Here is a 17,712-nt window from a genome sequence, read left to right as displayed (position 1 = left end):
GCTGGAATGGACAGATTTGGAATTGGAGAGAAGGCCGGTGAATCGGACGTGATGCAGGAGATGATGGGAGAAAAAGAGAGAGAGAGATGAGCAGAGGTGTTTGGGAGAAATACTGAAAGAGAAGGGGAGAGAGAGAGAAGGGGAGAGAGAGCAGATGACAAATTGAGATGAATAGATGTAGTCCGGTGCAACAGTGGGAAGCTGTGGCTTATTAATAGAGAGAATTAGAAAAGCAGGCTGAGTCAATCTGCACCATGTCACCCTGTATCAGCAAGCAATCAGAGACACACACACACACACACACACACACACACACACACACACACACAAACTCAGCCTCCCTTTTGTCCTTACTCTTCCTTATTCTCTTCCAAACACCCATACACTGCACCCATGCACGCTTGTATACATACATACATACATGCATACATATATGTATTTACATTACCTTAATATTATATAATACATTAGAGAATATTCAATCCAGCTTCATTGATCTAATGTGGTTTATGTTTCTGCAATGACAGATTGAAATGTGAGTTTGTATTCATTCATCACAACAATATAAATATCAACATCATCCAAACTTGAATTGTTCTTAAATTGACATAATAATTAGGACTGTCAAAAAATTAAAAATTGTGAATGAATTATTTAATATTTTCTGGGGAAAAAGCAACAGTTTAAAGATATTGCAATATTGTGACAAACGAAAGAAACAAATAGAGATTACAAAAGTGGCTTTAGAAGTAATTGTTTTATGTTCATATTGAACATAGACCAATTTAATCCATAGTCTATATAATCCGTTTTGCAATCGAATTGTCAGTTTGTCCATTATTTTTATAGTTTATTTAATCGTCTTTGGCAGTTATTTTTCGGATAGTATATCTTTGTATATATTTAATGATGTGTGTGCACTGTAAAAAAAAAAGTATTTTCATGATTTATCACAACTTTTTATCTTTTGCCAAATCAACTTAGATAGCTTATGTGGTGCAGATAACATAATATTTTGAGATTTATATTTATTAAACCAATCTCCATTGTATTAACTAAACATTTTTATATTGTATTAACTAATTTTTTTTAAGGCAACCAGGTAACTTACTTTTTTAAGTTAAACCAACAATATTCTACAGCAAGTTGAGTTGCTCAAAGTTTTCATGAGTTTGGTATGCTAATGTGACCTCAGACACATCAAGCAGTTGCCAGTGTGAGAAGTTGACAAGGTGCATCATGGGAGGTGCTCTATTGATTAAGAGGCAAAATGGCGACAAGCCTCCTTGCACCTACCCCAATGAGCTTTAAGGAGGAGGAAACATGGACTGGCATTCACAGAAACAAAGGCAGACACACACAATTGTAAATAGGTCCTACAGCAGGAGCTCTCAATAGATTCACCAAAACCACTTATATAAGACAGAAGCAGTCTTATGAAACCTAAAGAGGTGGTGTAGAAAGGCTACAATGTTTCACAATAACACGCACACAGGGTGATACGCTCAGCAAAGGGAGGGTGGCTGTCTTTTCTTTTCCAAGGCTTTAGGGTGGCCTTCTTCCTCTGTACTCCAGATAACTATGGAAGTATAAATGAGAAGTATTTGCTCACCTAACCTGTTATGCTATCATTTATATTGTTACCATTAAAACGTTGTGTGGAAATTTATTCTCATCTTTGCCTGCCTTCCTGCAACCACACGTGACAGTTTTGTCATCAGTTATTATAATTGCATTTAAAAACTGATCCGTGCACATAGATATAAGCACATCAAATATGGCAAAGGGAAGCTCAACCGTAATGCTTGACGCATGTGTCCAAACCTCATTGGTTCTTGCATGTCATGCAGCATTGTTTAAACTTGATTATCATATTTGATGTACTCTTGATGCGTGTGATGATCAGTGTGAAATAGCCTAAATTAAACCTGTTCTACAGATAAAGCAACTTGAATCATAATGATTCATATGGATTTCTTTTACTATTGCTTTATAAACTTTTTGAACCATTATAGTTTTGGTGGATTGGACTTTCGAAGGGACAAAAAACTACTTGGGACTAAAAATGTCTTGATTTGTGTTTTGAAGATGAACAAAAGTCATGGATTTGGAATGACACAAGTGTTAGTAATCCATGACAGAATTTCAGTTTTTGGGTGAACTAAGCCTTGAATTGTTTTTCATTGAAAATTGTTTTCCACTAAAATCTCATTTTCACTTATTCAACCTTAAAAGTACACATTGAAATGCTTCACGCTGGTTTGGCATTAATGCTGCCAAAAGCCATTGGTCATTTGATACTACTGGTCTCTGTCTGTCTGTCTGTCTGTCTGTCTGTCTGTCTGTCTGTCTGTCTGTCAATTGCAGCACCAACAATTAGTTCCAACAATAGTGTTTATTGTTAAGGACAGTACAATCATCAGTAGTCAGTACATATTAAACCAACATTGACAAAAACACAGAATTTAATCAATGATCGCACGTGCTGGAACCGACCCTTTAATTAACAATTCCACTTACAGTAGAGGAGATACAACCATGACTGATTCTCCAGCAGTGTGAGAGATAAAACCATAAACGTTGATGAAAGAGTGAAGAAGGGCTTTAGTAAAATAGAGAAGGGCACACAGAGATGGTGATGGAGATATAAATGATGGTGAAAGTGGGATGATAGGAAAAGAGTATGGTGAGAGCTAAAGTGTGGGGGAGGTTGTCAGTAGCAATGTGTCTATCATTGCTAATGAGCTCTGAAGGCTAAAGAAACAGAGACACTGACAACAGACACAGCTAAACTGTCTTTCACCCTACACACTGTCATTCTCTCTCCCTCTGCCAAGCTTTCTCATCCTTTCCCCCTCCCTCTCCCCTTTTTAACATCACCACAGATGAATGCAAAGAGGATTTCCATTTTTTTTTAACCAACCGTATAATGAACACATCTCATGCTACTTTAATTTATGTAAGTGTACAGATGCCTAAGCAGCCATTATTAGGTAAGCTGATATAAGGATGTTGGTTCGCTATGGCAAGTGTATTCTGCAGGGCAATCGACTCCTGAAGGACATGCAGTGAAGCGAGAGAGGGCTTAAAAAGGGGTTGAAATTTAAGACATTCAAGATTTTTTTTAATCTTTTTTTTTATGACTCCACTGAGTATAGAGGAAGACAATTAAGTTACATTAACAAAATGAAATGTCCATTCTCTCACTGTAAAAAATTGCTGTAAAAAACGGCCAAATTTTACAGTAACATGCTGTTTTCCATTTAAAACAGCAATATACCATAGAAAAAAATGCATTCTGAGTGATATTTGTCATTTTCGAGAAAGTAGCCTACAGGAAATATACTGTGAATTAACAGAGCTCAAAGTCGACACTCAGAGGCTGTGTTCCAAATCACACCCTATACCCTCATATACTACTCCCTACATTAGTTCACTAATATAGTCCACTTGACTGAGTGAATCATTTTATAGTTAATTCAGTTAATTTTCGAAGTTAATTGAGACACTGATGAACACCTGCTGTTAACAATCAGAATCACTGAGGAAAAAAGGAACTAGAAAGAGGAACTAGAAGAAATCAAAATAAGAGACATTAAATCTTAGCAAAATATCTTAGCAGAGGAGGATTAAACAACTTCACAAACAGCATTACCAGCTTCACTTATTACTAACCAGTTTGACTTTATTTCTGTCAGAAGTCTAATGAAGTTCTTATTAAAAGGTGGCAGAGGTTTAGATGTCATTTTGTATCATGCTGTGTCATGCTGTAGCTGCTTTTATTTTTGCTGTTGGTTTTGTGTTGACTTTTTGTAGTGTATTTCAGATTTGATGTTATCTTTTTTGTTGATTTTCACCATTGTTGAGATTCATTGGCTGATTCTTGATGTTTGTGTGTGTCTGACTGAAGCCATAGTTCAACATTTTTTAGTGAACAATGAGTTTAAAAATCCTTCATAACTGATTTTGCTGCACTGCTTGATGTGTGCTTGACACACTTGCTGTAGTTTCACAGTGTAGTAATATATTACATATATTTTATAATATATAAGGGATTAGACACAGATTGAGATCTGTGATCCAAACATTATGCAATGGTAACATATAATCAGCAACACCTGATCTCATTTTGGTTGGGTTTGTTTTTGCCACAACAAATGTGTTTTAAAAACCCACAGTTGCAGCAGCCAAAGAAAAACTAATGTTAAAGTCAAGGGTCAAGAGCCTAACTAAAGCAAACACTGATCACCATAATGGTAACATCACATGAACCAAAACAACATCTTAACCTTGTTAGTTCTCAATAGGAATTTCTGTAGACGTATGAAATTATTACGTTATTTTTTGGAGTTGTTTAATCTTCCTTTGCTGAGATCTTGAGAGATGTAATGTCTTCAGTGGCTGAAGTCAGTTGTAGTTCTTGTGTTTCGCTTTTTTATCTTCTTGTTGTTCCTCTGTCCTTAAGTGATTCTGCTTGTTAACATCAGGTGTTCATCACCAATGCTCAATCATCAGTTAATTAATCACTGAATTATATCATTAACTTCAACACTTCTTCAGTGTTACTCCAACACTCTGTAGTGTGGACACACAAGTGTTCATTTAAAAGATTTTACAGTGGGGTTAAAAGGGTTAAATGTGTCAAATAAAAAAAAAAAAACAGAATGAAGCGTATTTTAACAGTAATCAACTATAAATTAATTTGCGGCATAAAACTGTAGAAAAACAGCAATTTACTGGCAACCCAGCAGCCAGTAGATTACCGTAAAATCCAGGAAAAACAGTAATATGTCAAATGTAACAGTCAGATTTATTAAACAAAAGAAGTTAATTTCACTGAAATATTAGTGAATGTTCATAGAAAAAAGTTGCAAAGTCAATAACTGATAAGGAGAGTAAATATTAAACTGAAGTGTTTTATGTGTTTTTGCACAAGATGATATAGGAGAGATCTGTTAGTTGAATTAATTAGTTTTGTGGGTCACCATTGTGCTGGAGAGTAGAGCCTGTGCTTCAGTCAAAGATGAGCAGAGAAATACTGATGTTATGCTGCCTGTTGCTTTATTTAAAAGCAGTAACTGTGTCCTTGCTGATGCAGTGACAATCTCCTTATAAGTACTTTAGCACATACATGTGTGCTATTGTTCGCTATACAAACTGCAAAAACTTTAGTTAAAATTATGTTTTTAATTAATTCACTATTACACATTAGGTGTTTGCAGTTTTATGTAAGGAGATATTCATTTTCAGTGGATTCAAAAGAAGTGCGTGCCCAGTACTATCAGTATAAATACTAGTTTTTGAACTCAAACTGTTTAAAGCAATCGGTTTCCCAAATGATAGTACCTTCCATGGTATTTTTACGGTAGCATACTGTAAAAAAGGAGAGCTGTAAATTAACGGTAAAGGGCTGTAAATTATCAGTAAATTGCTAGCAAGCACAGCTACCAGTAGATTACCGTTATTTTACAGGGCAATTTTTTACAGTCAAACATAATGCACCTTTTCTGCTCAGTTCCTGCTAATCAGTTTATGTTGAGTTTAACCTACAGGTCGATTATGACAACGTGCTGTATAGGCTACTTTTCTCTTATAGGCTACACTTTATATTATTTGCTTTTAAACTAGTATGAAGGTATACTTAAATTAAAATTAAAATGCAACGCATTTAAAACTATGAACCCTATATGTGTACATTATTTACATAGACTATAAATCTTCTCAACTACCACCACACGCTTTACATTTGCTGCTACAAATTAAGTTTAAGGTTTGCATTGGGTAAGATTAGGGTAGTCACTCTTGCAAAATTTTTGGATGATACATCATCCTGTACATGCTAAACTAATCTCTAAATATGTTACAATTTAGCAGTTAATATACGTTTTTCATTTGGAATTTGATTTCCCCCATCCTCGAACCCTATTATAGTTAAACAGCTAATTTACAGTGGATCCTATATTTCTAGCTGCGATCACCCCTCACTACTGCTATTAGTGACAGCATACCAGTACAACCTGACTTATTTTTATAAGTACTAATTGGGTAGACAGCAACCCTATTAGGATGCACATCTCCTCGGGAAATCGATTTCTTGATCTGCGGAGACTGGTGCGAGTGAGCGCGAGCGCGAGCGCGTAATTGTACGGAGGGCGGGGGAAGCGCGAGACAGACATCCCGCGGGTGGAAGCGCCTTTTCCTCACAGAAATCGAACAAGTGAGAAACTGTTGCTTCTTGATGATATCTAAACAAAGAAATCGCCATATCTGACTTTTAAATAGTAATTTGGCTACTAAATAATATTTTACATGTACCAGTAGTAGTTTAATGATTCCTAGAGATATTAAACGATAGAAGTATGAGTGTTTAAAGTGAACAGACTTGAAGACGCTGCAAAGAAGCAGCAAAAGGAGAAGACGAGATATTTCAAGCTGACAACAGTCTGAGCAGAGTGACCGTTAAAGAAAACCCCGAAGGCGCGAGATTCTCTGACATATTCTGAGCCGTTCGCGCACGCGAGAGGAGCTGCACTGTCGTGCGGAGTTACTCATCAGTTTTCATATTTCTCTGGGAAATTATAAGGTAGGCAGAATTGTTTTGCAGTTGACATTTGTTCTTCAGAAATGTTTTACAAACTTTTAGTATACTATTCTATTGAATTTCTCAATTATTTGCCTTTTAGTTGGCATCAGAATAAAAGAAAAAATATTTCAGGAAATAAATATTTGATTTAATTAGCATCCTGCATTTACCATACAGAAGTTTAAAGACATTTGAGTGTAAATGGGCAAGACCTGGAAACAAGTAGCTGACACAACATTGATTGTTATCTGATTATTTAAATTAAGAAATCTGTGATGATAGGCTACTGTTGTAGTTTTGGAGAGGTAGGCTATGTGTCTGTTATGTAGTAATGTATCAACAAACTCTGTAATATAATAGTAATGACTATTAAAATTATTCATGTAAGTAATCAAGATGTCTTATGCATAAATTGTGCCTGTTTTTACTGTAAAATGCTCAGTATTGAACAGAAATAAATAACCTTATTATATAATCAGCATCAGGGAATCTTTTGGGAGCTCTTAAATTATTTCATAGGTTTTCTAATTCATCTAATTTAGCTTTTGTTTTTGTTTCAACTCAGTGAGAAACATGTCAAGATGCCAGAGGTGGTTGATCTTGGGACCTGAATGTCACTCAGCTGAAGTTTGATGAAGACCAGCAGGAATTGAAAATCAACCCGAGTGCTGTGAGCCAGATTTAAAATTATATTTCACAATCCACTTACCATCCGGCTTATAAGACATTTGCAAGCGAAGCATTTAAACCTAAGATTGTCACAAAACGACAAAATAATTTGTAACATGGATTGTTTTTGATGAATCTGAATCACAATCACAGCTTTCTTCTGTGAGAGGAGGGGCAGAGTTTGTTTAAATGCTGCAGTGGATATGGACTTTTCTGGGAATTCTCCAGAACGCTTCTTGAACTTCTCATGGAAAAATGAGCCACACCGCTGTCACTCCAATAATCTATAAGGAGACATAACCGGCACACAGCAACCCCTGAGAAATACACATCCACATCACCTGATAGAATCTCCATCCTTGGACAAAATCGGAGACACCAAATCCCTCATGTTGCTTATATCAGACAAGCAATATATATTTATATGACAATATAAACCTACTGGATCATCCAGAATTGCTGTTCATAGCGATAACTGCGTCCAATGTGTGTCACTCAGAAGAACGGGTACAGGTTAGAGGGCTGGCTGTTATGATTTTAATGTAGTTAAATACAAGCAGAAAGATAAAACAGCAGAAATTGAAACTTTGGAACGGGAATGAACACAAACATCCTTTAAGACGTTGTTACATATAGGACATTTGATTCGTTTGTTGCTGAAGGTGGATTTTTCTAGTTTATTTCTGAGACACAAGCCACGTTTCGTCGTATCTGACTCCCTCGTTAACTTTTCTATCTTACCTTAGTCCCTTTTCCTTCCCAGAGTTCATTCTGGCCGGGGCTGTTTCTTCTAAAGGGGAGGAGGACTTCCTCTCTATTGCTGCCTCACGCCTCAGCCGCAGGAAGCGCGTTATTGGCGCGGCAGTGGGCGTGGCCATGGTACTGCTGCTACTGGTCGCTATTCCACTATTGGTCCACAGCACCAAACTTGGTGGTTCTGGAGGTGGAGGTACGCATTATGAGATGCTCGGAAGCTGTAAGATGGTCTGTGACTCTTTAACGCCCACCAATGAACTAACACCGGTTTCGCCGCCTCCTCACGACATCCCTGGACACAGAGGGGGAGGCAAGTCAGGTTTTCGTGGAAACCAAGGCCCACCAGGCCCCAAAGGCCCACGTGGGCCACCTGGAGAACCCGGAAAACCAGGTCCGCCTGGACCTCCAGGTCCAGGCCCGGGGGGATACATCCCATCGCTCTACAGCCCCAAAATAGCCTTCTATGCTGGTCTGCGCAAACAGCATGAGGGGAGCGAAGTACTCAAGTTTGATGATGTGGTGACAAATGTAGGGAATTACTATGAGCCTACCACAGGCAAATTCACCTGCCCTCTTCCTGGAATCTACTTCTTCACCTATCACGTGCTCATGAGGGGAGGAGATGGAACTAGCATGTGGGCCGACCTCAAGAAGAATGGACAGGTAGGAGATGTCTCTCTCTCTCTCTCTCTCTCTCTCTCTCTCTCTGTGTGTGTGTATGAACACAAGGATTGTGTGCCATTTAGAGCTGATTTGAGGCTGCCTTTTAAATTCCAGTTCAACTCCTGAATCAAACTTTGGCTTGACAAACCCTGTTTCAAAGTTGAAAAAAAAGGTCTACAGAGAGATAGAATAATAGATAGTTAGAATGATAGATGGAATGACAGAATGATATTTAGACAGGCAGACAGATGTATTGCCATAAACAGAATTACATGATCAGACCCTATGTTGAATTAAAATCCAGTTAATTCCTCTTCCTGTCATTCCAATTTAAGTTTCTGTGGGCCGTGACCAATTCAAATTCAAATTCCAACTCATGTATAAAGAGACCAAATTCTTAGTGTTGCAAATCCCTGGTGAAAACAGCATTTGGATTCACTCTACCCAAAGGTAGAGTTTGCTAACTAAGTTTTTAGAGGCACTTTAACTAGACAAAGGTCAGACGTGAATGAACTGTATTAAAAACAAGAGTCTGATTTGACTGAAATATCAAACAAATATTAGATTCACCGAGGTAGGGATTAAGGAATACGTTTAACATTCAAATAGGATCCAGTAAGGCAGCTGCTCAATTATTCAGCAGTCATTTTGTCTGTCTATCACTTGTAGCCTTACTGAAGATACCTACAGTGGGAAAAAGGACAATGCAAACATTAAACAATTAAAATGTTCAGTTTTATAAGAAAATGAAGACTTACAAATAGCATAACATATCAAAGCATAACAAATGGGTTCAAATGTGATTTGAGATGTGCCTTTTATTGAGAAGTCAATTTGGGTTTAAATAAATACATTTTGCATAGTCAGAAACGACATTAGGTTAACAGTTTCCAATGAAAAAAGGACATTCATAACGCACAAACAAGCAAACACTATCTCTTTGTCTCTCTCTGGAGTGGAACGGAATGCAACAGCTGGAGACAGTCCTCACAGGACCCGTGGATTTAGAATAAATGGAAAAAGTGAGGGGAGAAAAAACCTCTCCATCTGGTGAAACATGACACGGATCTGGGATTCAGGCTCTCTCAACTCAACCGCTCAGTTTTGATTTTTAGTAGTGGAAAAGAAAGCGGGGATTATCCAAGAGATATAAAAAAATTCCCTTGGCAACACTTGTTTACATACACACTGTGTCTCTTTCTTTCTCGCACACACACATGGTTTTGTGACAGATATATCAGACAGGAAGTGATGAAAACCCTTTAATGAGTCTGTAGCAACCTGTCAGTTCCCTTCAACACATAGCCATTAACATAACACCTGCCATCAATGCCCCATGTCTGTTCATCATATATAATCCAGAACAAAAGAAAATGAATCCACAACTGGTATCTGTTAAATAAGAGGTGGAACTGGTTATTTTCAAAAGCATATGAACCATCTCAGCTAAATATATTGATTCAAATGCACACGCTCTGCATGTAAAGCCAATCTCAGAATCACATTTTAAGCCAGTGAATTCATTTTTTTTTAAACTGATGAAAAAATATATATATTTTTTTACATTGGTCCAATAGAATCAACAGTAAAACATAAAAACACCTCTGCACTAAACATCAAATTAGTGTTTGTCTGTAAAAATGTTTTGTTAGGTAACCTTAATGCATTCCAGAAAACATCTAAATTAACTGGTTAAATTTACATAAAAAATATTACATTAATATTATAATATGACTAAATAAATCAAAATTCATTGGTTAACCAATTCTCATTGGCTAACAAAATCTCATTGGAAAACCTGATTTTACTTGTTTAATTTAGTTGACTGTTATAGCAGATCAAGTGACCTGAATTGACTTTACTGAACAATAGCAACATTAATACAGTATCAAATTTGTTAAATCTGTTATGGACTGATAAAACAGTCTGTTACATGACATAGAGGAGCAGATTGTCTCTGCCGCTCATATAAAACATTTTATTGCTGAATATACAATAGCAGTTGTGCTGTGGCCCATAACCAGGCTTGGGGATTCAACACAGCCTCCATTAAGTGGAGGACAAGATGCAGAAAATGAGAAGATGAGGAAAGTAAGCTTAGGCAGTGTATGGCATGCATGTTGTATTGCATATATTGTCATTCCAGTGATCTCCTCTTGTGTTAAATCATTCATGTCTTTAAGATGAGATTCCCTCTTTTCCACCTGGGCCACACAAACACACACACACAGCCACACTCTGCCACTCAGCCAATCTCTGCCCTTCGATTAATTATCTCTCCCCTTAGCTAAATTATTTAACCCATCTCAAGGTCCTCTCAAAGTATTCTCATAAACATACACAACCGCACCAAGTTTGGGTTGCTCTTAAAGGGATAGTTCACCCAAAAATGAATTTAAATATTATTTCTCACCTAAAACAACAGTGACATGGGCAGGTTTTTCAACACTTTCCACTCCAAAATTAAAATAGTGTCATAATTTAGTCACCCTTAAGTCACTAATACTTTCTTTTGTGGAATAACAAAAAAGATATAGGTGTTTTTTGTCCACACAATTGCCAATCAATGGGGTTCAATGTTGTTTTGGGCCTCACTGACTTTCATTGCTTCGACAAAAAATAGTTTTTTGTTCCACAGAGGAAAGAAAGCCATATAAGTTTTGAATGACAGAATTTTCATTTTAGAGTGTAAACTGTTGTAAAACCTGCATGCCCATGTCACTGTTGTTTTAGGTGAAAAACAATATTTACACTATATTTATTATAACTATTTTAAATTGATATAGCAAATGAAAAATCTAAAAGTGTGAGCCCACCCAGATGAGGAGGGCGTGCGATGGGAGGCTGTAAGATGGTGTGGGATGATAGAGAGATGAACGGAGGAGAGGAAGATGGATGGCTAATCAGAGGAGAGCCGACAGAGAGGTCGGGAGAAAGTGTTACTGCGAGGCCAGAGACACAGACAGCATCAGATCAGTGTAAGTAAGATAGATGAGCAAAACGACAGAAAGTGTGAGCGCGTGTGAGAGAGAGAGAACGAGAAATGACTACTGACCTCATTGCAGGTCATAGACTTGCACAAGCTGCTACTACAAACATCGTCTATGAACTTCTATCTAAAACAAGTAGATTCTAACGCACTTTGAGACTAGCAGAAATCTGCGGCCTGTAACTGCAGCGAGATCATGGCAGTTAGTTTTATTTTTAGAGAAATGAATATTAATGTATTTATGAAATGCCACTTATTAGTTGAAGTTTGGCTCCTCATGGCAGGAATGGATTGCATGGGGCTGAATAAGAAACGAAAACAGCATCATGAGGGGTGCAGCAGGGAGCTCAACATCCACAAATTAATGTCACTCAAGCAGAATACCCAGCCAATTTGCTTCTCATTACAAATTCTATTAATTAAATCAGTAATTGATTCTTGGCTATGTAAACATGTCTCTTCTCATCCCACAGTATGACTATCATTATACTTTAGGTTCAGCCTTAGCACTTCACCTCCCTGCCACTTTTGAAAACCCCTCTCTCTCTCTCTCTCTCTCTCTGTGGTCTCGTCAGAGTAGCGCTGCACTAATTACGGTGTGATGCAGAGAAATTGTTAGAAAAGCCTCAAACATCCTGTCAATTACACAGCAGCTAATGAGTTTACATCCTCCAATTAATTAATTAATACAGTTAATGAGGTAATCCCACAGTACCTTGACAGGCTTTTGCAGCTGTTGCATTAGACACTTATACACCCGTTTTCCCTGTATGTTTGCACTTTCTCCGCCTCTGTTTTCTTCTTTCATATCTCTATCTCTCATTTCCTGTGCTTTCGCTGCCCTTAGAATGGCCAAAGGTTGGTCTTTATGAGATTAACTTCAGTGTGTGTTAATAAAAGGCCCATTCAGGAGAGAACATACTGTACAAAACACACATGTACATGAACCTACTGCTGCACGGCATTATTCTCAAGAACAGACCTTTTTACCAGTTTTTAAGGACATACTGAGAGAAGCACACTTGAAGCATTTAACCTTGAAGCAGGATGGGGAAAGGAGACGGACAGGAAAAAAGAATTATGAGATTCTGCTTGGAAATTATTGTAAATTTGTTTGGGCTGTTTAGGAGGAAACAATTTCGTACTTATATTTGGCACATTAAATTTGTTCTTTTCATCCATTTCTTGTTTTATCTCATGGATGTAGCAGTGTCACCCACTGCCCACACCGGGTCGGCAATCCAACAAAGACCGTTTGCGCAAAGACTTGCACATATTGTCTGACAACATAAGATAGAAAAGAAGAAAGACCATTAAAACTGAATGTATTCTTCATATCCACTTAACTGGTCTTTCTCAGTTCCCCTGTATTTCATTTTATGAATTTGTAAAATGAAAAACACTTGCATCAGAAAAGCCTATGAAATGTTACTCAGAAACAGGGGATTTGTATGAATACAAAATTACAGGAGATAAATGGTTAATTCATGAATTCATAAATCACAATGTTAACCTTTAGCAACATAACATGATATATTCTGAGGTTACACGCTGTTACGCTATATGCCCTCTATTTGAGAGAACTGATATTCTAAAATATTAATTATTAGTAGTAGTATTATTATAATTATCATTATTGATAAGAAATTTACTTAGTCATGAAACTTTATGAATGTTATATACAGCATAGCTTTGTACACAGGTTGTTTTTTTGTTTGTTTTTTTTACAGAAATGCCTTAAATACATTTTTGTACTTTTATGAATTGCCAAACAAATACAATCCAAAGTAAAATTATTTTAAAACAATTAACTCTTGAAAAAAGAAAATAGATTGAAAAGTAGCTGTAGGCATGTCATGTTTATTTTATTGGCTTTCATGAAAGTCAAGTAAAATAAATTACATTCACAACCAAATAAAATAAATTAAGTTCACAACCAGTGCGTTCTGTGTATTCTATTACTTTCACTTCTTGCAATTGGTTGTTTTATTTGGCTCTTGAATTTATTTAACGAATTGCCTATGTTTACATTATCATCACTCTTTTCTGTCAGAAGCTGTCTGTATAGTTTAAACCGAATACCTGCTATTTAATCTGATAACGGGTCCTTGAAATCACTGGGGGAAAACAACACAATGCAATTTAATAAAACACAACGTCCATATCGTTTTAGACCTTTTGTTACCAGCTATCTCTGTATTTCACACACACACTCGTGCGCGCGCACACACCCAGTTAATAGTTAGTGACTCCATTTGACCGGTGGTCGGTGCGAAGCTCCGTTTATTGTGATACAGTGGAGTTATTGAGGAGTGGGTCCCATTAGGAGCAACAGCCGAGCCACAGCGCCGGGCAATTACCGATCCAGCGAGGCCCCGACGCAGACCCAGGCCTCCCGCGGGACCTGCCACCTCGCGCCGTTAATCAATCCGATTTAGACTGGACAGGGACACGCGCCAACACGAGACGCTCAGTGGAGACACGCGCGTGACCTGCATTTTATTACGATTCCCGCAGAAAAAGATGGATAGATGGTGCAAGCAATGAACAGATACGGGGGAAGAGGTGGAGGGAAAAGAAAGATGAGGGGAAAGACAGGGATAATTAATGAGTAGATGTGAGAAGAATTAAGCATAAATTCAAGAAAATGTCGATCACTTGAAGACGCGACTGAAATGCATTTGAAAAGCATTCTTCAAAAGTACAAAGTGTATTATAGCCTACTCTAGAATTAAAAAAGATAAATATTTTATAGATTGTTTTATGGTAGCAGACCTTGATAGTGTGAAGTAGCCTATAGGCTAGATTAATCTGAATTATACTCATTAATTATACATATGAATGGAAATATTAATAAAGCTTTGGTTCTTATACTAAGATCATGCATTAATTAGCAGTGCAAAAATTAGGCCGTGTTTGAAGCTTTAGGCATTAATCAGTGTTTTGACCTGAATGGTTTAAGACAAATGTGTTGATTTTAATGTTGACCTTTAAAAAAGAATGATCTGTTAGTGCTTTTGGTTATTCTTTATTTTAAGTAATACTAAAGTAATTTTTAAGTGTACTAAGTAATATCAATTAACCACATGTTGCCTTTACTATGGGGTTAGGATTAGGTTAGTGGCATGTAATTAAGCACAATTAATAGTAATTACAATAGGCTACATGTAACATATAACAAAGACTTTGAAATGAAGTGTTACAGTGCTTTTTTTTATATATAGGCTACTCCTCCCTGCTTTCCCTTCCACCACTTGAGAGTGTTTTTCTCTTAGCATATGCATGTAGGGACTATAGCAACTATAGTTACATTGTACTTATTCCAAAAAGTACTGAGTAATATTAATTAATGTACAATAGAGTTAGGGTTTGGTTTAGGATTAGTTACTTGTAATTACACATAATTTACTGTTATTACTATAGTAAGTATGTAGTAATGTGTAATTATGTCACCTTAAAATAAAGTGTTACCACAAATAAAATTACATGAGTTTAACAATTTAAGAAATGTGTACATTTGTGAATGACTGAAGACCTCAGTGTTTAACAGCCTTTCCAATAAATTACACACCACACACATACAATATGCAGATCAATAAGCCTTATTCCCTTGGTCTGTCTTGGTCTTTTGTTCTCTCTGTATATCCTACTTAGGGAGGAGATGAGAAATCATAAGACAGGAGGGAAAGAGAGATAGAGAGAAAGACAGACTGTTTTTTTTTATATATATATATATATATATATATATATATATATATATATATTATTTATTTATTTATTTTTATTGTATAGTGTTATGAATGCTTTGGCAATGTAAAGATTTCTTTCACCATGCCAATAAAGCTATTTGAATCTTGAAAGAGTGCCACGTTTACAGAAAGATTAAAGGATTTATAGGGGAAGTTGTAGACTGATATTATTAAGTTAAAGCTTTAGAGCTTAAATGCAAATAACATAAATGCACTCCATAGGACATCACAACATTTATTCCATCAAAAGGTGCATTCATTTTTGGTCAAGATCTTGTATTGACAATGCAAGAGTCCAGCACTCTGTAAAGTCTCTTCCAGCACATCCCAAAGACTTTCAATGAATTTAAGGTCTGGACTCACAGGTGCCAATTCATGTGTGAAGATGATTCTTCCTGCTCCCTCCCAACCATTCTTTCACAATATGAGCCCGATGAATCTTGATGTTGTCATCCTGGAATATGGCCATGATGTGTCTTCCTATACGGTTGTTTAAGAAATGAAAAGCTACACACTCCATCAATTAGGGTTAGAAGAACTGTTGCCACATGCTATAGACATAATAATCACTGCAATAATGATCCAATATAGACTCTTAAGCGTTTGCCTATTTAAATCTAAACAGGATTTATTTTGTTGTTGTGTTATTTTGTCGTCCTGATTATTGTTCCTTTTATCCAACATTAAAACCATTATTCTCTCTCTTTCTCTCTTTCAGGTGAGGGCCAGTGCGATCGCTCAGGACGCAGATCAGAATTATGACTACGCCTCTAACAGTGTGATCCTGCATTTAGATGTGGGAGATGAGGTCTGTGTGCAGCTGGATGGTGGAAAAGTGCATGGAGGAAACACCAACAAATATAGCACATTCAGCGGCTTTCTCATCTACCCTGACTAACAAACATACAAAAACACAAATACAATATCACATATTTAACTCCCTCACATCAGACTGATTGATAAACAAAAACATTTGATTCATGTGATATAACACTTATAACATCGAGAGGAAACATTGTAAAATTAACTTTAAAGCTGAAAGTATACTTTCCGATTATAGCTATAAAGTCATCAGCATTGACAATTTTATTTAATTCTAGGGAAAACAGTATTTTCAATTAGGAAAAAAAAGGCTGGGAATTGATTTTATCCACTGGCAGTTGATAGGACTGTAAAAAGTGGTCTCTCTGTGACAGGTGTACATCTAAAGATGATAAACAGCTTACTAAATATAATTTAAAGTAGGAAAAAACTGCCAATGAATTATGACAACATGCATTCTCTGAAAGCAAATCTTAATCGATGAGAACTTTTTTTTTCTTCATTTTAACCAATTCGTGAACCATATATGGCCAAAAAATGGTTCTGAAAAGAAAATATTACTTTCATAAAATTAATATTATTGAGGTAATAAAATATTACCTCATTTCGCAAGCAGAGCAAGTTATGTTTTAATTAAAGATTACGTAGACAGACATGCTTTTTCTTTGGAATATTGTGCACAGATGAATCGATCACTAAAACACCATGAATGTGTGTATTAAGAAAGTAAATAGGGGTCAGCTTCGAAACATTGCTAACAGTCCTCTTGATGGTGTATTTACTACTTTTTAATTTATTTTTTAACTTGAAAAAGACTGGGGCTTAATTGTTATATCTTGAGCCTACCAATGGTGAACAGTATGTTTATTAAGTTGATATTTTTATTTTAGATAATGTTATGCTGCAGAATGCCTTTTAAAATCTTGTGTGCAAAGCTCATCCAGATCCATATAGCATTAGGCTGAAAAAAAAAAGAAAACTACCTTTTAATTTAAATTAAGGATTACCTAATTATTTTTGTTGCACTTTATGAGATCTCCATCCTCTGCATCATGTGTATGTGTGTGCGTAACTTGGAAAAGGCTGTATGCATTCCATGGCATGGAAACTGTATGTTTTTAACCTCTATGTCTACTAAGTATGTACACAGTGTTTATACTGGAGAAATTTTGAGACTATTGTGAAATTATAGATATATATATATATATATCAATTACTCACTTTCTGTATAGTGGCACAAAACCTCCTGTAGGATCAGTTGTTAGTAAACATTTACAGTAAAAGTGACCTGATCCGTGTGTGTGTGTGTGTGTGCGTGCGTGCGCATGTATCAGCAATGTAAGTTTTTAAGTGTGTGTCCATATCAATAAAAAGTGTTTGAAATTTGCTTCTAAATATTTTACTTGTAGATTGATTGCTGTTGTAAAGCCTTGCTGTTGTGTAATTTATCATTATTGCAGACTTTTATTCTGGCATGTTAA

At 36.4% G+C, this 17,712-nt stretch overlaps 1 protein-coding gene across 1 annotated transcript; it reads left to right on the top strand.

Moving 5' to 3' along the window:
• Positions 1–8,023: 8,023 nt before the first annotated feature.
• c1ql4b (complement component 1, q subcomponent-like 4b) lies at positions 8,024–17,195 on the top strand. The gene is made up of 2 exons (XM_079884662.1): positions 8,024–8,671; positions 16,128–17,195. The coding sequence occupies exons 1-2, from the start codon at positions 8,129–8,131 to the stop codon at positions 16,305–16,307; spliced, it is 723 nt and encodes a 240-aa protein (XP_079740788.1). The 5' UTR covers positions 8,024–8,128; the 3' UTR covers positions 16,308–17,195.
• Positions 17,196–17,712: the final 517 nt, after the last annotated feature.

This window comes from Squalius cephalus, assembly GCF_949319135.1.
Source record: "Squalius cephalus genome assembly, chromosome: 10".
Taxonomy (NCBI): Eukaryota; Metazoa; Chordata; class Actinopteri; order Cypriniformes; family Leuciscidae; genus Squalius; species Squalius cephalus.
Note: the sequence above shows the minus strand (reverse complement) of the source record. Positions and strands in the feature narration are given on the sequence as shown.

Excerpts from the sequence above, each read along its gene's own strand:
- c1ql4b (XM_079884662.1), top strand. The coding sequence starts at position 8,129 with ATGGTACTGCTGCTACTGGTCGCTATTCCACTATTGGTCCACAGCACC. Across the intron at positions 8,672-16,127 it reads ACCTCAAGAAGAATGGACAG|GTGAGGGCCAGTGCGATCGC; the intron begins GTAGGAGATGTC and ends TCTCTCTTTCAG.